At 45.3% G+C, this 23709-nt stretch overlaps 1 protein-coding gene across 2 annotated transcripts in view; it reads right to left on the minus strand.

Moving 5' to 3' along the window:
- SPATA6 (spermatogenesis associated 6) overlaps positions 1-23709 on the minus strand; it is a 373911-nt gene that overhangs the window by 170407 nt on the left and 179795 nt on the right. For both annotated transcript variants that reach the window (XM_086952403.1, XM_086952404.1), the window contains exon 6: positions 23352-23536. In XM_086952403.1, the coding sequence (XP_086808529.1) occupies positions 23352-23536 (185 nt within the window). The remainder of the gene's footprint in view (positions 1-23351; positions 23537-23709) is intronic.

The raw sequence follows: 23709 nt of genomic DNA on the forward strand, positions 1-23709 counted from the left end.
TCCTTTCTGTGCTCTTCTGTCTTCCAATGCCCCTCTTTGTCTCGTGCGGTTTCCCCTCTGCACGGTTACCTGGGAGGACTGCTTTGGTGTGGTGTTTACCTACCAAGCCCCATTGCTTTTCATGTGATTTGAGTTAAGCAGAAATAATGTTGAGTCTGCCTTGTAGATTATTCATTTCTCGCCTCTTAAACCCCCCCCCCCCCCCCCTGCCTCTTATACTTTGTCTTTGGGATGGTGTCTGCAGTGAACTTCATGGATCTGTATTATGAGAGTGCCCTGTGTTTGTCGTCTGTTTTAATAGGGAGGTCTTTAGGTCTTTCTTCACCAGGCCTACCTTCTTTTGTTCACTTGTAATTGTAAGTACATTTGTATAGTGCTGTTTGCTGCTTACAGGGTGCCGAAAGACATTATTGGATGAGTAGTATGCTACATCGTATGGGAGTGCTTGTTTTTGTAGGCATGGGGAGGGCTGACATCAAGTCTCGAACTGGGTTCCCTAGTTCCAAATTCAGCTGCTCAGGGTCTTACGCCACACCCCTTCTCCAAATATTGCTGGGCATAGATATCAGTGTGTTCTGATGGTAGTGGCCGAGATGAGTAATTGATTTTTTTCTCGTTTGTTTTCCTTTAGTCACCTCGAGAGGGGGTAGTGCCTGGGGCTGTAGAAGTTTATGAACTGAGTAGCTCACGCTGACACCATGTGTGACCTTGGGCTAAGTTGCAAGCCAGTTTACCCATCACACATTTTAGGAAGAATATCACCAGGTGTCTCTAGTTGGGAGACTGCATCACCCCAAAGGTGGTTTCATGCCATTGAAAGACTGCTGGAAAAATAAAGCCATGTCTGGAGAATACCACTACACATCAGTATCTTACCAACGCAGTCACCACGCAGTCTCTTCTCTCTGTCTTATGATGTCTGCCCTGCCACCATGTACTTCGGACCCTCACCCTCACACCTCCTCACCCTCACACACCCTCACACCCTCTCACCTTCACACACCCTCACCCACCCTCACCCACACTCCCACCCCCTCACTCACCCTCACCCTCACAACCATCTCACCCTCACTCCCTCACACCCCCACACCCCCTCACCCTCACAACCATCTCACCCTCACTCACCCTCACCCCCTCACACCCCCACACCCCCTCACCCGCACCCTCTCACCCTCACTCACCCTCACACCCTCACCCACCGTCACCCACCCTCACCCTCACCCCCCTCACTCACCCTCACCCACCGTCACCCACCCTCACTCACCCTCACACCCTCGCCCCCCTTACCCTCACAACCCTCTCACCCTCACTCATCCTCTCACCCTCACTCATCCTCTCACCCTCACTCACCCTTACCCCCTTACACCCCCACACACCCTTACCCTCACACCCCTTCACCTCCACCCTCACACCCTCTCACCCCCTCATCCTCACACACCTCCTCACCCTCACACCCCCTCACTCACCCTCACACCCCCTCACTCACCCTCACACGCCCTCACTCACCCTCACACCCTCATCCTCATACCCTCACCCTCAACACCCTCTCACCATCACTCACCCTCTCAACCTCACTCACCCTCACAGCCCCTCACCCTCACACACCTCCTCACCCTCACACCACCTCACTCTCACTCACCCTCACACCCCCGCACCCCCTCATCCTCACCCTCACACCCCCTCACCCACACACCCTCGCTCACCCTCACACCCCGCACCCTCTCACCCTCACACCCCCTCACCCTCACACCCCTCACTCTCACACCCCTCACTCTCACACCCCTCACTCTCACACCCCTCACTCTCACTCTCAAAAAACCCTCACCCCTCCCCCTCACACCCCCTCACCCCCTCATCCTCACACCCCCTCACCCTCACCCTCACTCACACACCCTCACCCACACACACCCTCACCCTCACACACCCTCACCCTTACACCCCCTCACCCTCACACCCCCTCACCCTCACACCCCCTCACCCTACTCACCATCAAACACACTCACACACCCTCACAAGCATATCATAACAAGACATAGCACAGCATAACAAAAGAAAAGCATAGGATAGCAAAACATAGCATAACAAAACAAAGCATAGGCTAGCAAAACAAAACATAGCATAACAAAACAAAACATAGCATAGCAAAACACAACAAAGCATAGCATAGCATAACAAAACACAACAAAACATAGCATAACAAAACAAAGCATAGCATAACATAACAAAGCATAGCATAGTATAACATAACAAAGCATAGCATAGTATAACAAAACATAGCATAGCATAACAAAACACAACAAAACATAGCATAACAAAACAGAAAAATACAACAAAACATAGCATAGCATAACAAAACACAACAAAATGTAGCATACATAAAACATAGCATTGCAAAGCATAGCAAAACATAGCATTGCATAACAAAGCACAACTAAACATAGCATCGCATAACAAAACATAGCATAGCATAACAAAACAAAGCTTAGCAAAGCATAACAAAACATAGCATAGCATAACAAAACACAACAAAACATAGCATAGCATAACAAAACATAGCATAGCATAACAAAACAAAGCATAGGATAGCAAAACTAAGCATAGCATAACAAAACAAAGCATAGGATAACAAAACAAAACATAGCATTACATAACAAAACATAGCATAACAAAACACAACAACACATAGCATAACAAAACATAGCAAAACACAACAAGACATAGCATAGCTTAACAAAACACAACAAAATATATAATAGCATAGCAAAACATTGCATACCAAACACAACAAAACATAGCATAGCAAAACAAAGCATGGCATAGAAAAAGACAACAAAACATAGCATAGCATAGCAAAACATAGCATAGCATAACAAAACATAGCATAGCACAACAAAACACAGCATAGCATAACAAAACAAAGCATAGGGTAGCAAAACATAGCATAGCATAACAAAGCATAGCATAACAAAACATAGCATAGCATAACATAGCATAGCAAAACATAGCATAGTATAGCATAACAAAACATAGCATAGCATAACAAAACAGCATAGCATAACAAAACAAAACATAGGATAGCTAAACAAAACATAGCATAGCATACAGCATCACTCAGCACCACCACAGCATCACTCAGTGGCACCACAACATCACTGAGCTCCACCACAGCATCAATCTGTGCAACCATTCAACAACAACTGGTTCAAATATGTTATCTCAATGTTTCAAGCTTTATTACAAATGTAACAAAAAGATGTTAATATTTAACATATGTTCTTGGATTTTCGTCACAATAAAATACACTGAACATAATCTTCACAAATGTTATTTACAAAAGTTTAAGCTATTGCCATTATAAATTACAATAACTTTTATTTAAGTATTAATTATTAAAAAAAAATAAAAACCATTGTTATTTGTAATATCAATACATGTAAGTCACGTAAATACAACACATATTGCATTAGAAATGCTATAGGTGTCACATTTGCGAAAGTTATAACTATTGGCATGGTAAATGACAAAGCTATTAATTTCGCTATTTTCAAAAACAAAACCTAAATAAAAAATTTGTCATTTACAATACCAATAGCTCAAACTTTCCTAATACGAGACCTATTGCATTGCAAATGCTTGTTTAACTTTTTTCTTGTATTTGAAATTTGAAGCAGGAGTTCCTGTAGGCTTTCTGGTCCTTGGGATCGTAGTTGTCTGAGGTACTTATTTAGTTGTTGTTTTTGTTTCCTCAGGCTCTCGGTGAACCAGGGTGCCCCTTTTCGACTTCCTGCTTTGTGGGCGTGAGCGTGCGTGGAAAATATCTTGTTTATTTCATAAATAAAATACTCCCAAGCTTTAATGGTCAGTATTTCGGAGTTGGGTCTTTCCAAAAGACTAGTATGTGTACCTGTGATGTCCTCGATGTTATCCTTGTTCCAGCAGAGGCGTTTTAGGTTGTAACATTGTGTTAAAGATTATAGTGCTTTTGCTTTCTCTGAAGTTGCGAAGGTTTTTAATAAAGTAAACGATTGCGGCTGGTGGTCACTTTCCGCCCTGTCTTTTATTTGGAAATTCGCAATATACGGAAGAAGATCGTGATCCGTAAATTCAAGGAGTCAAGTTACATTTGGTACCTTGTTTCATGGTGGTCATGGAGCTGTAGTAAATTTGGGATCTCCCTGTCGAGTAACCAGGACTTTTGTTTGCTTCATTGATCACTGGGTATCATGTTACTTATGAGGAGTAATAAGTAAGAACGAATGATATAGATTTATTGAGCACATTGTGTTGTTTCTTTTTGCCTTTTAACAGGGGGTTGTGTACGGACCAGTGGACAGAGCTTTGCTCACCTACCCTGTGACGACAGGCTTTACAGAACCAGGGGTAGGTAGGAAGTAAAGAGAAAAGAATGAGTGTTTATAGTAATAGCTAGGTTGATACTAATGGTTCTTTTTCTCCTCACAGCTTTCTATAGCGCCATATTCAAATAGCTGTGCAACTCTTGCTCATAAGATGGATACGTATTTTATGTTGCAGGTACATTTTGTGTATGCTGGTTATATGCTTTGAATTCAGAGAGAATGCTTTGAAGCTGAATATTATATTGTGTCTATTTATGTTACAGATCTCTCTCCCCGCTGAACCCTACCTTTCCTTCCCACGCTTAATCACTTCAAGAGTCTGTGCTAATATAGCAAGTCCGACTTGAAGCTACTGAGAGGTGGACCATTATTAGCATCAACCCGATTCCGAGTACAAGCACCAGGACAGCCCCGTGGGATAAAGGTCTGGACCGCATTTCCTCCAGTATGTTGAGGTAAAACATGGTGGTCATATTGTCAGTTTGAACAAGGAGGGACTGAGCCTTGAATAGTGGGCAAAAGGCTTTTAGTGCTAGGTCAACTGCCCAGAGCTCAAGGCGATTATGTGATAGGTCATCTCTCTCAGGAGACCATGTGCCCTGAATCTGGAGATGATCCAGGAGGGCTCCCCACCCTAGTAGCGATGCATCTGTCACTATGGGCAGAGAAGGAACCTGTTGATGAAGTGACATCCCTCGAAGCATGTTGGTTGGAAGGCACCACCATTTCAGAAACCATCTGGCATGTTGGGAGAGCATAATCCTGTCCTCCCAGTTGATCGTCAGCTGGTCCCCTAATCCTCAAGACATTCTTGAAGAGGACATAGGTGGAGCTGGGTATTTGGAGTAAGGAAGATACATGAGGCCATCAAGTTGAGGAGAGATGATAATGGCCTCACCGTGAGATGAGAGACTTTCATGAGAGAGTGACACTTAAGATGGATCAATAACAACCTCTCACCGAAGGACACCCTCTTGCCTGAATGGGGTCAATGGAAACCCAAATAATGCAGAGCCTGAAAATGGAGTAGGCGCTGACTTGATGTGGTTAATATGAAGCCCTAACCATTGAAGGAAATTGCATGTCAAGTGGTGATAAAGCGGTAGTGGACGCCTTGATTAGACAATCGTCTTTGTAGGGATAGACAAAGATTCAATGGTTCCTGAGTTGGGCAGCTACTACTTCCATGCACTTCGAGAAAGTTCTGGGTGCTGACTTGAGGCCAAATAGAAGTATTTGGTACTGATAATGATCCTGCCCCACAATGAACCACAAGAACTTACAATGTTTCTTTGCGATTGGTACATGAAAATACGCATCTTGAAGGTGTATGGAGCAGAGTTAAGCTTCCTGGTATTATTGGGGATAGATTTGATGTAATGCCAGCATCCAAAACTTCTCTCGCAAATCCATTGGTCAATTTTATTTCGCAAATGGGTCTGGATTTGTGCTTGCCCTACTCCTTTAGAAGAAAATGTCTGGAGTAAATGCCTATTCACAGTTGTTTTTGACGAACAGCTTCCACCACATGCTTCTGCAGCTGGATGTTGACTACCGATCGTTGCATTTGCAGATGGTGATTGGATGGTATTGGTGGGATGGTCGGTGAAGGACTTGTGAATCTGAGACAATAAACATTTCAAACAATATTCAATACCCATGAGTCTTGTGTGATTTTTTGCCACTCTGCCAGAAAATTTGAAATGCTTTTCTTTTTTTTGTGGTTTTCAAAATATTTATTTTCACATTAATACAGTGAACACAGCTTGACTCCTACAACTACTGGGGCCGGAAGCATTTTAAAAGCATCTTCAGACTAGTGTAACACAGCCATTTTGCTGACATCCCTGAGGCCCAGCGGCGTTTCAGCCCTCCTAACAATTGAGGAGTCAATACAACATGCCATGTAATAGTTGCGCTGAGTCACTGCCACTGTAACTAACTTATCACTTCAACAACCCCATATTAACCCCCCCTAACTCTTCCCTTCTGTCATTTCAAATTTCCTTCTGATGCTACCTGTCCGTCCATCCAATCTCCATATGTGTGCTGTAATCTTCTCGCATACGTCAGTGTATAGTCTTCTCCGCTTACAGTTAGCTGATCAGTCTGGTCACTTTCTCCGCGATCACCCCGTCCCCCCTCTATTGGTGCATCTTTTAAATGGCATCCTGGAGGTCTGCACCCCCGGATTCCAGCCACCTTGCAAACGGCTCCCATATTTCTACAGGCCTAGATCTTGCTGGCAATAGATCCCAATAATTCGTTAGCTGATCTCTGTAGTATGTGGCTGTGTGCCGCCATCCCGCTATCGTGGGGGGCCGTTGCTTTTTCCAGTGCATAGCCACCTGCCGTTTTGCCAGTAGCAGCAGCATAGCTGTTAATTTCCGCTAGCTTTTTGGTGTTTCCAATACAAATCCCATCAGTGCAATCAATGGGGTGAGGTGTAATTGTGTCTCAGTTATATCTCCAATGTGCCTGCCCACCTCCTCCCAATAGTGCGTGATAGGCCTGCATGTCCAGGCAAGATGGAGGAACGTTGCTTGCCTCCTGCACCCCACATCTCCAGCATCTCATGTCACTCAGTAAATCAATTTGGTGTAGCTGTATCGGTGTTCTGTATACCCTGTTTAAAAACTTGAAGTGTATGAGTCGCAATCTATAATTTGGTGATAGATGTTCTAGCTGAGAGCAACAAAACTGCCACTGTTTGTCGGTTATAGTGGTGCCTATGTCAGCCTCCCACTGCACTTTAGATGTACTCGTGATGGCACGAACAATGGCTCGTTCTTGAACACGATATATGTCTTGGAAGAGGAGCTTACACAGGTGGAGGAATTGGCACCAGTGGAAAGGGTGCTGAAGGCGGTCGTGGAGGAGGCTTTGGTGGTGGAGGAGAGTCCGGTGATACTATCGGTGAAGAGGGGGAGTATACCTGAGCATTCGGAGAAGAATAAATGTGTCTCATATTTTTCCTTTTCTCCTGTTGTGGTGTCCTCGACCTATTTTGGTGGCTCAACGTCAATCCACTCCTCAACATCAATGGATCTCTACACCTTGACGTCGACACACTACTAGGCATCGATCATATTCTGTGCGTCGACAGTGTATGTGTCTTTGATGTCGACCTACCCAGTCTCAACGTTGCCTCTTTCCTGACTGTGAACAAGTAGGTGCCATGTCTCGACATCGATCCTCTTGACGTCGACTGGGAACAATGTCGTTTTTGGGCTGGAACCCTCTTCTAGGCCCATCAAAGGTAGATGGCAATGCCCTGGTAGAGGACTGATCTTTTCCTCGATCTGCAGTTCGACCTTCTGACTGTGCTTGCTGCCTACGTTTTTCCTCTGTGCCATGGAGGCAATTTTGCACCTTTTCCTTCAGGGTACGCCTTGAAAACTACCTGCAGTGCTGGCATTTATTAGGAACATGGCTTGCTGGAAGGAAGAGAATGCAGACAGCGTGATGGTCCAATTTAGCCTTCTTTCTCACTTGTCAAAGATGGCATTTTATTTGAAAAAATACCACCATTTTTTGTCAGAAAAAGGCAACAAATTTAAGGGGGAGCTGAAAAACGTTGAATGTAGTTGTAATCACAAAATTCCACTGGTGAATTTTGAAGAGAAAACGCCTAAAAGGCTGAGCTCAGTGCTACAAGATCCTGTCACTAGCAGCCAGAATAAAAAACTGAGGCAACTACCACCTGCTAGACATGATGGGATACTCGTGGTCTCTGGGTCCTTAAACGCACAAACACTGTTTTAAACTCACATAATAGCAGCATATGGGGCTACACTGTCCTGCCATTCTTCATCTTTCTACTTTTACAAAAAGGGTTTTTGAAGAAGATTTAAGATGTTTTATAAAGTACTGACCTTAAATTATAAATATATTGTAGATACAATCTGAAGAATTTCGCCACTGTAGCTTGTTCTTATAGACTGCATAATATGTTCTTTCCTAAATGTTTCTACAGGTCGTCCTGAAGAAAGGCGAACATCGATACTTAAGAAGATATTCTATGGAAAAGTGGTCCAGGAGTGCAGGACGTGGGTGGAACTATTCAACGCTTAGGACTATCAATGGAGATCCCCCAAGAGAGAACTAATATTACAACACCCTTTCATGAGGTGGGGGCTTGATCACAATGATGATTTACAGACAAAGGCTCTCCATCATGGCTTACTAAGGAATGAAATATGCAAATTACATGATCTCAGGATTGGATCTATATTTGCGAGTGATTCAAAATTAGATTGACACATTCAGAACTGACACTGCCCTTCTATGTATATTTTAATTGGAAAAAGGTTACTGATCATAATCGTTAATGTCCTCATTAAGAGCAGATTATCTCAAATAATTGCTGCAGTTCGCTCATCATAAAAATCATAATCACCATTTTGACAATGCTTTCTCCTATAAGGCTTTTTAAACTCTGTAAATGAGAATTTAGGAACAGACTAAAGTCACCAGCCAAAAGGATGGTTTACGCAATTTTCCTCCACCAAAATAATCAGTGAAAAACTTGAAATCCTGCATAAACAATTTCACTTATATTGGTATTGAGGATGACCCTAGCCCTGTCCATAGGAAACAATACCCTATTCACAACGGACCATGAAACTGCAGCCTAAAGCTTTGTTCATCAGTGATCACCAGGGGCAGGAGGCACACAGTGGACCTCACTGAATAGACCTAGAATGTAAATCACATGATTCAATCAAAACACAGACTTCAGGGGGCGTGGCCAGGCGCCGATGAAGATGGCCGCCTAGGAACCGAGCTCCGCCGGGACTGCTGTTGTCCCCATGAAATCCGGCATCAAATCCTGGTTGGCGCGCACTCCTGTCGGCGCACCAGCTCCCTTAAGTGAAGCGCTACTGATCCGCGCTTTGAGCGGAGTCCGAACACCCAGCGGGGACGAAACGCCGTGAACGACTGTGCTGCGGCTGGCCCCGGGATCGCGGCTTGGAGCCTGAAGACCGGTAGGGAGGAAAATAGAGGCCCCGGCCTGCGGCCTACACCCTGAACTGGGCCGGAGCGGGGCCCGATCTCCAGCGGCTGGGCTCGAGGTGGCGCCGAGCCGCACTGCTGACTGTGACCTGGCGGGATCCAACATGCACTCCGGAGGAGGGGCACACGAGCCGGAGGGGTTGCCGTGTGGGCCTCGTCTCGCGCCGCCATCGGCCCGTGGATGTAGCCGTCCTGCAGAGAGAGGGACGCTACCTACGCGGCTCTGCCACGTGGACACCCTAGATACGGGGGGAGGGGCCCCGAGGAGCAATATTTGGCGACACGGAAGGTGGTGGTGACGCGGCGGCCGGAGCAGCGGTTCATTGCGCCACAGAACTGGTAGCAGAGACCCCGGGCAGAGAGCCTGACGGCTGGGCCTCGGGCCTGGTGGTGGTGACGCACGTGGGACAGGAAGGCCTACGATTAGGGCGAGTGCGCTGCTGCACTGGGAGCCCTCCACCCGGGACAGTGGTAGCCCTGGTCCCATGGCCAGGTATGGCGGGCTGAACTGATCCAAACAGCGGGCGCCCTTGACTGCGGCCGGCTGGCTGGGGCCTAGTGCAGCACTCCGCGAACACACACGTGGCGCCAGACTCGACCTACCACGCAGACTGACCGGCCTGCCCTAGTGAAGGAGTGGTGGCAGAGCAGGAATAGCGGCTGTCGACACCCGGGCTGGTGGCACAGAACTTGGTGGTGCTGGCACTGATACCCAACATGAGGCCCAAGACGGGAACAACAACCCAAACTAACAAACTGGATAAATACGCGGTGCCGACTGGTCCGACGCAGTCTGGAGCGAAGGTAGGAGACACCACGGGCCCAGCGGAGCTCTCATTGACCTCCATAATGGCCGCGATACAGACGCTTGGCACAAATCTCAAGACAAAAATGGACAAGATCTCCATTGAGGTTAACCTGCTACGCACAGACCTCGGCAAGACCACGGAAAGATCCAGGAATAAAGAGACGAACATCAAGGCACTCCAGGCCTCCGAAAAACGGCTCGAGAGGCGGGTGAACGAACTCGTTCACCAGCACCGCCAAATGGCTCTGAGGCTCGAGGACCAGGAAGGGAGGGCCCGACGGAGTAATATCCGCGTAGTAGGTGTGCCGGAAAACTTGGACGCACAAAGTATGGAGCTATTTCTGGAGGACTTAATTCTCCACCACCTGAAGCCAAAGAGACTCTCCAAGATTTTTACCATTGAGCGGGCTCACCGATCCCTGGTCTCTAAACCCAAGCCAGGGGCCCCGCCAGGAACAATTGCAAAAATATTGAACTACCGGGATCGTGATGCCATCCTTTAGGTGGCCAGACAACAGGAAAACCTGCAATACGAAGGGGCTACCATCCGATTCTTTCCTGATTTCACGCTGCAAGTCCAGCAAGAACGACGCTCCTTCATGGGAGTAAAGGCGGCGCTCCGAGAACGGGGCATCAAATATATGATGTTCTTCCCAGCGAAACTTAAGATCATTGCGGGGGGCAAATCCGATTCTTCACCTCGCCTGCAGCGGTCCAAGAGTGGCTCGACGAGACGGCACCGGAGGTACAGGCAACGCAGGACCGCAACAACTGGAGAGAAACCAGGGCCTCCTCCCCCAAGTCGGCGGCGGGGAGATCAGCGGTAGACGAGCTGAGCCAAAGGTAGTGGCATTCCAGATCGAACAGTCCCCGCTGGGACCCGCTCCAAGACACTACAGCGCGATGAGGACTCAGACTGCGGAACCATGCCTCGTCGAACAGTAATGTATGAAGCATGCAAAGGGGTAATGTTCGGTGTCACCGGTGTGGGGAAGCGGACCCATCCGTCCATTACTTCCGGGACTTTAAAACTGATCCTCGAGTGCACCATAGACTTAAGGGACTTATAGTCTGGGGGCAAACAGGAATGGCGGTTGGAGTTGGGGCCGTCCCACGTTCTCACTAACAGAGTTTCCTCGGGGGGAGGTTCACTCTCTCCGGGTTGGGGTTGGGCGACAGGCGCTCTACTAATTGGGGCAGTGGGTAGTTTGAAACCTACAGAGCAGGGAGCAGGGTGGGGGGATTTTGTTCGAAGGGGAGGGAGGGCAATTCAGAAAGGGTTGGAAAGACAGAAGGTAATGGGTCCATTGCAAGGTGTACCAATCTCTTTATGTACTGTTTTGAAATGTTGGGAACGAAGGTGGGAGAGGGGGTGGGGGGGGAGTTGGGAGGTTTTTATGGTCACGCATTGCTATTGTGAACAGAGTCATGGAATTCACCGGTGTACAGGGACAGGCCAGCTCATACAGTAACGGATATGGCTAGGAGATGGGAGAGGAGCCTTAAGGTCCTCAGCTGGAATGTGAACGGGCTGGGCGATAGGCTTAAACGTAACATTGTCTTGCAATTTATTAAACGTCACCTCCCTGATGCAGTATTCTTGCAAGAGACACACCTGATGGGTAATACATGCCAGGCCCTCAACAGATGGGGATATACACTTGGGATGCACTCCGGCTTCACCTCTGGCTCCAGAGGAGTGGGAATCCTGCTGCGCTGCTCCCTGTCCCTCCACATTGACAACACGGAAACGGACCCACAGGGCCGCTTTGCAGCACTTTCGGGGAGGTGGGAGGGCCGCAGGTTAAATCTGCTTTCCACCTATATCCCCCCTGGCCTTCAAACCCAATCCTACACAGACCTGGGCAAACTCCTACTTTCCCTCCCGGACGGTCAGCTGATCATCGAGGGAGACTTCAATGCAGTAGTCTCAGGGACCCAGGACAGACACCCTCCCAGAGACATACCCCAAGGGCACAAATGGCTAGCTGACTTCCTAGATACCTTCGGGCTCACAGACGTGTGCGACTGATGCACTCCACTGACAGACACTTCACATTCTTCTCCGGCCCACATCATTCATTCTCCCGCCTGGATTAAATATTGACTCCAATACAGCAAGACACGATTATACGGGAGGCCACGCACCTAGCACGTGGTATCTCCGACCGTTCACCAGTCTGGACACACATCACGATCGGGAATAGTCGTGAGGGCTGCGTTCTGCCAATAAACGCCTGGCATATAAAAAGTGAGGATCTTCGGAAAACGCTGTCCCGCTCCATAACTCAATATTTCGAACAAAATGTCGGATCGGTGAGTTCTTCTATAACCTTGTGGGAAGCTTTTAAAACCGTGCTCAGGGGAAGAGGCCTTGTCGGCCATCTCAGGCCGCCGTAAGGATAGGGAGGCACAGATTAACTCTATTGAATTGGACCTAAGGGCGCTGGAGGAGGCTGCACTAGATGATCGGGAGCCAGAGGTGCACCATCGGCTGCAACTTAAAACTGCGGAATATAGGGAGATGGTTACGCAGGCTGCCCAAACAGTGACCCGACACAAGGAGGGCAGGATCTACGACCAAGGCGACAAAGCTGGCAAACTTATTGCATGGCTTGATTAAACAGCAGACAAAGTTGTACCAGAACTACAAACAGCTTACGGGGCCAAGGTTACGGAACCCCGGGAGATCACAGCAGAATTTGCAAGGCACTTCCGGCAGGTGTATAGCAAGGGGTCAGACCGCCCGGAAGAGGACTCTGTTGCTCTGCTGACTGATATTCTTATGCCAAGCCTGTCAGATGTTGACAGGGAAGCCCTAGAGGCTCCACTCGCCACGGCCAAACTGGAGGGTGCGATAAAAGAACTTCGCCCAGGTAAAGCCCTTGGACCTAACGGTCTCCCAATTGAGTTTTACAAGCTAAAACCGGACGCCCTTAGTTTGCATCTAAAACATATGTTTGAAGAGAGCAAAGAGGCAGGAATATTGCCGCGAGATCGACGCCTAGCCACTATCGTAGCTATACCAAAGGAAGGTAAACCGAGAGAGTCCTGTTCCACATATAGACCCATTTCCTTACTTAACGCAGAACCGAAAATATTGGCATAAACTCTCGCCAATAGGCTTCAATCCATCTTACCCACCTTGGTCCACCCAGACCAGTCAGGCTTCATGCCCCATCGAAACACGGCGCTCAACATCCGCTGCCTGAATGGTGTACTGGGGAGGTGCCACACACTGCAAGAAGATGCGGTGGTGGTTTCGCTTGACGCCCCCATGGCATTTGACACCCTAGAATGGCCCTACATGATAGCGGTGCTCCGTTAAATGGGATTCGGCCCAAACTTTATAGCATGGGTCCGTCTTCTCTACTTGGAACCCCTAGCCCACGTTGTAGTTAACAGCAAGGTCTCTGAGGTTTTCGCCTTGGAGAGGGGAACCAGACGGGCTGCCCGCTCTCCCCCCTCTTATTCGCACTCTCCCTCGAACCACTCGCGGCGTGGATCAGGCAGGACGTATACCTCAAAGGGATACACTGGGCGGATGGATGGGAGGACAAGATCTCCTTATACGCCGATGATATCCTCCTCTACTTGTCCAAACCACGGAGGTCTATTGTGGCAGCAATGGATATATTCACGAGTTTCGGGAAGAATTCGGGGTTCCGGATCAACTGGAGCAAGTCTCTTCCCTATGTCCTCCATGGCAGCCCACCCAGTGACTGCCCACTCACCGTTGCGGAGGACGGATTTAAATACCTGGGAGTTTTTGTCTCCACAGACAAGGCTATTCTCTACGACAGGAATCTATTACCGCCCCTGCGACGGCTCCAACGTGACTCTAACACTTGGCAGAAACTTCCACTATCCCTGCTGGGCCGGGCGGCCCTCTTCAAAATGATGGCACTGCCTAGGTTTCTCTACGCCCTTCAAAACTATCCAGATCTGGTACCGAACTCCTATTTTGTAGCAATAGAGGCGGCACAGCGGGCTCTCATCTGGTCAGGTACACCCAAAATAACGCTCCACAAACTCACACTGGGATGGTACGATGGAGGGATAGCCCTCCCAGATATCCGCAAGTGCTACTGGGCCGCCCACCTGTCTGCGATCAACCAAGGGACATACAGTGACGGTAATGACCCAGGTTATGGGATGGACAAGAGGTTACTCCCCGGTGGGAATTATGAAGCCGCACTCTATTCTAGACCTGGTAAACATCAGCTCACGGGACTGACGAAACACTCGGTACAAATATGGCATATGGCGCAGCGTAAGCTTGGTTGGTCCAATACTCTGACCATGGCCACTCCACTGTGGGCATCCGAGAAATTAGGCAACTTGGGACACACAAAGGGGTTCCATAGCTGGGACCTTATTGGCATTTCGCAAATTAAAGACTTGTGGGGCCCCAAAGGGGTCAGGTCCTTTACTTACCTACAAGAAACATACGAACTAGCACACACTGAATATTTCAGATACATGCAAATTAGACACTCCCTCCAATCTAACATACCGCCGGGGACCAAGCCCCCACATGCCTCCCCACTTGAGGACAGGCTGCTCGACGGGCACATGCCAGAACATGCCATCTCCATCACATATAAAAAGCTGATAAATAATCCTCCTGACCAACTCGTGTCCCTTAAAGAGAAGTGGGTGGCCGACGGGCTTAAGATCGATGATGAAGAATGGCTGAGTGCGCCGTCATCCCCTAAGGAGGTGGTGATATCGGCTAGATACTAGATAAAATACTGCATAGAGTATACATCTCCTGCACTAGACTACAGTCGATGGGAAGAGGGGGGGGAGGGACTCTGCAGGCGGGGCTGCAGTGAGACGGGCTCTTTCTTCCACATACTGTGGGACTGCCCATTGGTGCGGAGGTACTGGAGACGTGTGGTGCAATGCATGCAAGAAGTATGGGAGGTAGACATACGCTTGGAAGCGAAGAGATGCCTCTTGAACATTTGGGAACCCACAGACTTGCCTCCAAAAGGGAAAATCTGGGTCACGCTGGGGCAAATGGTGGCAAAGAGGAAAATCGCCCGCCTCTGGGGTGCATCCGCCCCACCGAAACTAGTCGAATGGCAAAAAGACATGGATTGGTGCATGCTGCAGGAGAAGACTGTATACACTGTGCGAGGGTGCCCCCGAAAGTGGGGGGAGGTATGGTCAAGCTGGAACGAATACAGAGGTGTGAGCCTCCACAAACCCGCTGTTCCGGTATGGTGGATATAGAATAACATGTTGCTCTCCAAAGCTAATTCAATTTACACTATGTATCACACTGTCAATGTGTTTTACTGGTTTTATAACTGACTCTATTATGCGAAATGTATTGGCCAATTTTGTTCACTTTATTCTGCAAATAAAAAGAATTTTTAAATAAAAAAGAAGATGAAGAAAACACAGACTTCACTCAAATGTACCTAATAATATCCTCATTACAATTACATCAAAACTTTCAAAGAGGGTCTAGACTAAATATTCACAGATTATGGATCCCTGCCATCACCCTCTACACCTACGAAGTTTTCTGGGATTCCTCCTAGAAAGCATGCTCACTTTCGGACCACACATTAGCAAGGTACCCCAAATAGAAAAGCTTAAGACTGTGGCTCAAACACTAGTCATTTTAAAAACGGACTCAGGAAATGCCCACTCACACTTCAAGCTAATGTCTTTCGTCTACTGAACAGGATTCTGCACTCCAAAGCTAGACTGATCATGGGCAAGAGAAAATGTTATCACATAATCTCCATATTGAAGTATCTTCATGGTCTTCCAATAGAGGTGCGACTTCAAACTATGCTGTATCACCTTTAAAGCGCTACACACTTGCAGACCCAGCTACCTTACAGAACATCTTGGCCAGTGCAGGAAAATCCCACAACATGCCTCTAGTTCTAATTCCACAAAGTCAGAGCATCTCAAGCTCAAAGATAGTCGCTTTCTGGTTACGCTCCTTTAATCTGGCATTCCCTCTGAAGCCAACTAAGAATGGATTCTGACATTCTGTCCTTCAGAAAAAGATTCAACACTTTCTTATTCACAAGATAACTGGTTTGAAGATACGTCAGACTGTTCTCTCCCTCACTCCTCACCACTGAATCTGACCAATAGCCAACTATTTCACCTTAGCTAAGGCTCTGCTGTAGCAGCTTCCTCTCTTCCAGATGTTATTTTATCCATGTATTAGGCACTTCCCACTAATCTCTCTCTAACCTACCATGTCCATATCTTACCTTTCAACCTCTTAGTTCTTGCCATACCGATTACGTTTGATGTTCTTTGTAAGTTTATTATCTCATATGTGGTTCTATGTTTATGCTGTGCAGTTCTCTAATACAGCTTAAAAAAGCAGCAATTTAGAAAAACAATGTAAATAAATAAAATGAACAAGTACATTAAAGTGTCTGTAACTAAGAAACAAACATGAAAGGAATCACTCAACACCACTCTGTCGTTTAACATAATGAGAACAATGACTAATCAAAAGCAGCAAATGCCTTTTCAAGACAGTAAAGTTACAAAAGAAAAATATGCTATTTTATTCTTTGTAAAAGTCAAGTGAATATACAAGTAAGATCTATAAAACCAGTACATCAAACATTCTTGAGCCAAGATTATTTTGCCTTAAGTTTCCTTTTCTGCAGTCATTTAGACATTTATTCTGACTTTTTTTTCAATATTTTGTTTGCTTTTATGTTCTTTGTAAATAGCTCCACACCCGCCTAGCTAGGTTTGCACTTGAAAACATGTTAAGGTATACATGAACCAAAAGCAGAGACTGAAGTAAAAAGGAACTACAGAATGTGGGTTAAGGTGAAAATAAACCCAACTATTTTGAAGGATGGAAAGCAATGCAAGGCCCTGTAAACTGCTTTTCTTGTTAGGTGTGGCTTAACGGTTCAGTACGAGTGACTATATACATACAGTGGGCTTTGGCTCATCCCATGATGACTTTCACATCATGCTATTGGATATTTGGTGTATCATTCCATCTCTTACGGAGAGCTTGCATGGCAAAGCATGAGATGGTTTTACATCTCAAAAGTAGACTGAGTCATCACACATTACATTATTTATCTCTGCGCTGCATACAAAGTGTAATTTATTTTTTTTACACAGCAGCAAACTTAGAAAAAAAAAATATATTTTATATATATATATATATATATATATATATATATATATATATATATATATATATATACATACATACATACATACATACATACATATATACACATAATTACCTACTGGCGGTCGCCAGTAGGTATATATAGTTAGGATTGTTTTGAATAGGGATTTTGCAACATTCTATGTTGAATAACTTTGGCGTTGATGGACGGAATTGGTTGAAATTTTCCTTAAAATGGCACATTTACGCTCCGCTCCTTCCCTGAAAGTTTGGGGGGGATTCGTGAGGCGGGGGCCGAGAAAAAAGGGGGGTCTCAAAACGTGTTTTCCCCATGTTAATTTCCATAGGGCGGTCGACCTCACTTTTAGCCCGAACGGCTGAATGGATTTCCACCAAACTTGGCAAAATTGTAGGGACTGTTAGCCCGATGTGCCTTTGCTAGGTCTCAAGATATGTGCTCCATTGGATTTAGAGTAATTAAGGTTCAAAAATATATATATATCTGTGACAGCTCTCCGGTGAGCGCCCCGGTGCGCGCACCGGGCGCGTAACGGAACTTCGCGAGGAGAAGCTGATTGGCCCTCCGGTGTCTGTCAACATTCCAGACAGTCCGGAGCGGCCGCCATCTTGTGTCTCGGCAGGATAGAGACACAAGAGGTGGCAAAAACAAAGGGGGAAATGACCAAAAGGGGGCAGGGTAGACCCCCCCTGACCCCCTAGGTTTGATGTGGGGGCTATAAAAGGGCCCAGCGGTCGATTTTCGCGGACGGAGCGCCCGGTACGCACACCGGGGAGCGCACCGGAAAGCGCACAAAAGAGAAAAAAGAATGCCAGAGTTTAAAATTTTTAGCAATATTTTATAAATGGGAGGTAGTTCTGAAAAGAACTTTTTTTAATTCTTTTTGTTGTTTTATATTTTTTTAAATTATTTTTCAGAACATTTTTTTTTGTATTTTTGAGCAATTTTATATTTTTTTTGTGTTTTTTAAGGGAACAAACAAAAAACAGGGAATTGGAAATGGCTCAACAGGAGCAAAAAAAAAAAAGAAAAGAATTACTGCTTCCTTTTCTTGCTGCATTGGTGGTTGTCCACAGCATTATTTATTAAGGTGACACTAAGTTCACCATAACATAACGTTTTGCCACAGAAAATGCAAACTATTTTTATGGTGACAAATTTTTGTTGTATATTTGGCACCATTTGGCGTCCTTCAGGACCAGAAAGTGAGTCTTCAGTAGAGGAGGTGCTGGCCACAGGGGGTGGGTTGTTCTGAAGTTCCTGTACTTCAGCCTGGGCTAAGTTATTGGGATGCCACCTCTCCATGTGGCGGATCATGGTAAAATTACCAAATGAATATTTTATTTTGGGATTGCCCTTGGAGAGGACTCTGCCACAAATTAGACAGGTGACTTTGGGGGCGTTCACTTTTTTCTGGTCTTCAGGGAATGAAAAGAATTGCCAAATAAAGTGCACTTTAACGTGCCTTTGCCTTGGTTCTTCAGGCAGGAAGCGCCTTGGTTGTTCCTCCTCCTCCTCTTCTTCCTCCTCTTCTTCTTCTCCTCCAAGGAACTGTGGTGGTGGACCTTCTTTTCTTAGTGGTGGTGGTGGTGGTGGTGGGGGTGCACCAGCTGCGGCTACAAGTGATGCCATTGCACTGATCAAAAATAGCTCTTGCTCGCTCAATGAAGAAAGTTAGAATGAGGAAAAAAGGAGGGGGCTTTCATCATTTGGAGAAAAAAAATGATGAGAACCAATGAAAAGTGTTATTTTCAGGTCACATGACCCGATGCGCTTACGTTACGCGGTCCGGCGCGCTTACGACATGCGCACCAGGCCGCGCCACGGAGCGCTTCCGGGTGCGTTTACGCAGCGCGTCATGAGACACATCGCGCGGCAACACGATACGTCACGCTTACGCGACGCGCCATAAGACGCATCACGCGGCTACGCGATACGTCACGCTTACGCGACGCGTCACGATGTTGTTTTCGATCGCGGCAATAGCGCTAACAGGGCGCTCAACGGAGTGCACATCAAGACGCTCCACGAAATTGCGCTTACCGGTGCACTCCCCAGTGCGCGCACCGGAAGCGCACCGGGGCAAAAAAAAAAATAAAAAAAATAAAAAGAATATTAAACATAAAAAAAAATTTATTACATACATAGAAAATATAGTATACATTATAAAGAAGAATATATATTACAGCTATAGATATTTGCTATTAAAAAACCATTGAAATTCACTGAAAAAACCATAGGTTTGAGACCATATATAGTTAGAAATTAGCATTTACAAAACCTTGAAAATTCACTGAAAAAACCATAGGTTTGAGACCATATGTAGTTAAGAATTAGCATTTACAAAACCTTATTTTACTCATACAAAACCATTGAAATTTGCATATATAGTTACTTGGACTAACTATATTTCGCGCACCCGCAATCCACTGCTGATGATGTCACATATTACATCATTCATGACATGGTCAGTGACATCACTGATGACATCACTGATGACATCTCAAATGACATCACTGTTGACATCACTGATGACATCATTCATGTGATAATACGATGAACCTCTTCACACTCTAATATAAACTTTGATACACAAAGTGTATACAGACACTCACACACTTTCACTCATCCATGGAGTTACTCACACACCTAGTCAGTTATGCAAAGAATCAATCACACTTCCATTTTCTCAACTATACAGTTATACATACAACACCTTAATTATTCAAACATATACTAACACATACTTACTCTCTAATACAATCACTGATACAAGTACACAATGATCCATACAGGAACTGGCACAATCACTGGCTCCCATGTATAGTCATTTATATATGTCAACTGTCACATGCATTGTGTTTTACATATGTACTTACTTGGACATGTAGCACTGAGATATCAATTTACTCACCAATACACCCATGCAGACAGTCAATCGCCCATACAGGTGTTTCCACATGCACTCTTGAACCCATACATCTTGTGGATCATCTGCTCACACATCTATGCACAGAATCACACACCTCCCAGCCACCTACACACACACTCATTCTCTCATACAAATACTTGGGCAACCAATCAATAACACATATAGCCACTCATATAGCTACTGATCAACAAATGCAACAGGTTATACAACAACAAACATAATGATGCACACATTCAGACAGTTTAGTCACTAACCCATGCATTCAGAAAGACACATTTATTCACTCACTCCTACAGTCAGTCACGCACCTACTTAATCTTTCATCCAGACACTTATACATCCACTCATTCTTCAATGTGTAAAACATATTTAAACTTCACAGAAACATACGGTCACCGGATGATATCATCAGTGATGTCATTTGATATGTCATCAGTGATGTCATCAGTGATGTCATCAGTGATGTCACTGACCATGTCATGAATGATGTAATATGTGACATCATCAGCAGTGGATTGCGGGTTCGCGAAATATAGTTAGTCCAAGTAACTATATATGCGAATTTCAATGGTTTTGTATGAGTAAAATAAGGTTTTGTAAATGCTAATTCCTAACTATATATGGTCTCAAACCTATGTTTTTTTCAGTGAATTTTCAAGGTTTTGTAAATGCTAATTTCTAACTATATATGGTCTCAAACCTATGGTTTTTTCAGTGAGAATATATATATATATATATATATATATATATTCCAAGCAAGTTTTGGCGCTACGCTGTTGTGGCCCCTTGCAGCGGCGGGCTTTGGACGGGATCGCCAATCCCACAATACTCCAACTTTTCGTCCACAGGTCAAAGAACGATGTCCAAGCCTCAGTTGTATGCAATACTGGATTTATTTCACATCCAACTCGACGCGTTTCGGGAAAGCCTTCCCTTTGTCACGAGTACATTGGTCAGTTACATCCATACTTTTAAAAGGAAATCACATGACTTAATTTGCATGATAAACATAGCCAACAGACTATCAACACATCATGTGTCTGGAGCTATGTATTGCGCCTTATTTCACGATTCTTGGGCTTTGGTATGCTTCAATCACATTGCAATATTTAGCAGCTTCAGTCAATCATTGCTATCATTATTATACATTGGACGATCGTTGTTCACGGAACATTGTGAAACATTGTATTCCATGTCCTAAATGCGCCCTTGGCTCGCTATTTACATAAATGCATTTTGAATCGCACCGATACTCAACTCAAATGTTGCGCTAGTCTGTTCAAAAAGTAAAATCATACTTAAACTTCTGTTGGTAAAAGAAGAAACAAAATAAATGGTTCAAGAGGTTTCTCTTTTATGCAGTCGTTTAGCAGCCTCGAACCGTCGGTCAGGCATGCGCTTTAGACATCTTGGTGCTCGCGCTAACGATTGAGCTAATTCATTAATCACAGTGATTTGCCCGTTCATTTCCGGTATCAAAAAGCATACTTTCACACATAATCTGGACTGGCGTCTCGTCAAACTCTCCCACACTGTTTGGTACCTGTGGCAAAATAAGATACAGTTAAAATATATTTAAACATGTCACATCTTTCATACTCACATATTAAAATTCCAAAAGAATTGAAAGCAGTTTGAACAGAATTCTGTGCGCACATAATCAACCCATGTGAGTATGAAAGATGTGACATGTTTAAATATATTTTAACTGTATCTTATTTTGCCACAGGTACCAAACAGTGTGGGAGAGTTTGACGAGACGCCAGTCCAGATTATGTGTGAAAGTATGCTTTTTGATACCGGAATTGAACGGGCAAATCACTGTGATTAATGAATATCACGCGAAAGTCAAGATTCAAGTATGATGATTATGGACGTTTGTTAGAATTGTTTTTGGCCACTGGGGCGAAATCCCATATTCTTGGAGGCTTAATGCGAAAGCACATATGTTGTACACTGCTAAGCCTCATACCCTTAAGGCCACTGTTAAGCGTGTACAGTACGAGGCAAAAGAGCGAATGTGATTGGAGCAGCATTAGCTCAATCGTTAGCGCGAGCACCAAGATGTCTAAAGCGCATGCCTGACCGACGGTTCGAGGCTGCTAAACGACTGCATAAAAGAGAAACCTCTTGAACCATTTATTTTGTTTCTTCTTTTACCAACAGAAGTTTAAGTATGATTTTACTTTTTGAACAGACTAGCGCAACATTTGAGTTGAGTATCGGTGCGATTCAAAATGCATTTATGTAAATAGCGAGCCAAGGGCGCATTTAGGACATGGAATACAATGTTTCACAATGTTCCGTGAACAACGATCGTCCAATGTATAATAATGATAGCAATGATTGACTGAAGCTGCTAAAGATTGCAATGTGATTGAAGCATACCAAAGCCCAAGAATCGTGAAATAAGGCGCAATACATAGCTCCAGACACATGATGTGTTGATAGTCTGTTGGCTATGTTTATCATGCAAATTAAGTCATGTGATTTCCTTTTAAAAGTATGGATGTAACTGACCAATGTACTCGTGACAAAGGGAAGGCTTTCCCGAAACGCGTCGAGTGGGATGTGAAATAAATCCAGTATTGCATACAACTGAGGCTTGGACATCGTTCTTTGACCTGTGGACGAAAAGTTGGAATATATATATATATATACATACACACATATATATACACATACATACATATTTAAGTCTGAACTCAGAATGTTGCCAGTGCTTTATTTCATGTTTTCATTAGGTTTGGGACTTTGCGGTTTTATCTACCACTACGATATGCAAGACACATAGCGTGACAGCGCCATGTCGAACTCATCAGTAGACAAATGCTTCAGTTTCAAGCACATGCATTTCATCAAACCAACAAAATAAACGATACATGAAGAGCTCCTTCAGACAGCTGTTGTAAGCTTAACAGTCCTAGATAGTCCTGCCATTGCTGTATTTATTGCCAGCGCTTTCCTTGCAATAAAGCGCAGCCGGCTAATAATAATAAACTGCAGTTAATTCGCGCCAAGGTGGAAGCAATTCACCATCTCACAAAAGAGAAGACTGGAGCCAACATTACCTTTCCCGAAGAGAAGATCGATTTAAGACCGGAGTTAGGGAATCTTTCTGAGCTGATGAGGGGGCTGAATGGGTCATTAACAACCTAGCAGAATGGAACTGCCTGCCAGCTGGCCCAGCTATCAGGCGCTCATCAGAGCTGTCAAAAGAGCCGTCAAGGTCATCCCTGCGAGGCTTGGTGATAATCTGTTAACACAAACACAGAAAACAAAGTTTAGAGCAGACAGTAAGAGCGGATCGGGAGCTGGTTATCTTCCTACTGAATACGGAAGAGCAACTCCGGAACTATTCCCTCAAACAATTTAAACACACTGATAAATAAACAGCACCAAGGCATTGGGGAACTCTCCAATATTACA

The sequence above is a fragment of the Lissotriton vulgaris genome, chromosome 1_1 (genome assembly GCF_964263255.1).
Source record: "Lissotriton vulgaris chromosome 1_1, aLisVul1.2, whole genome shotgun sequence".
NCBI lineage: Eukaryota > Metazoa > Chordata > Amphibia > Caudata > Salamandridae > Lissotriton > Lissotriton vulgaris.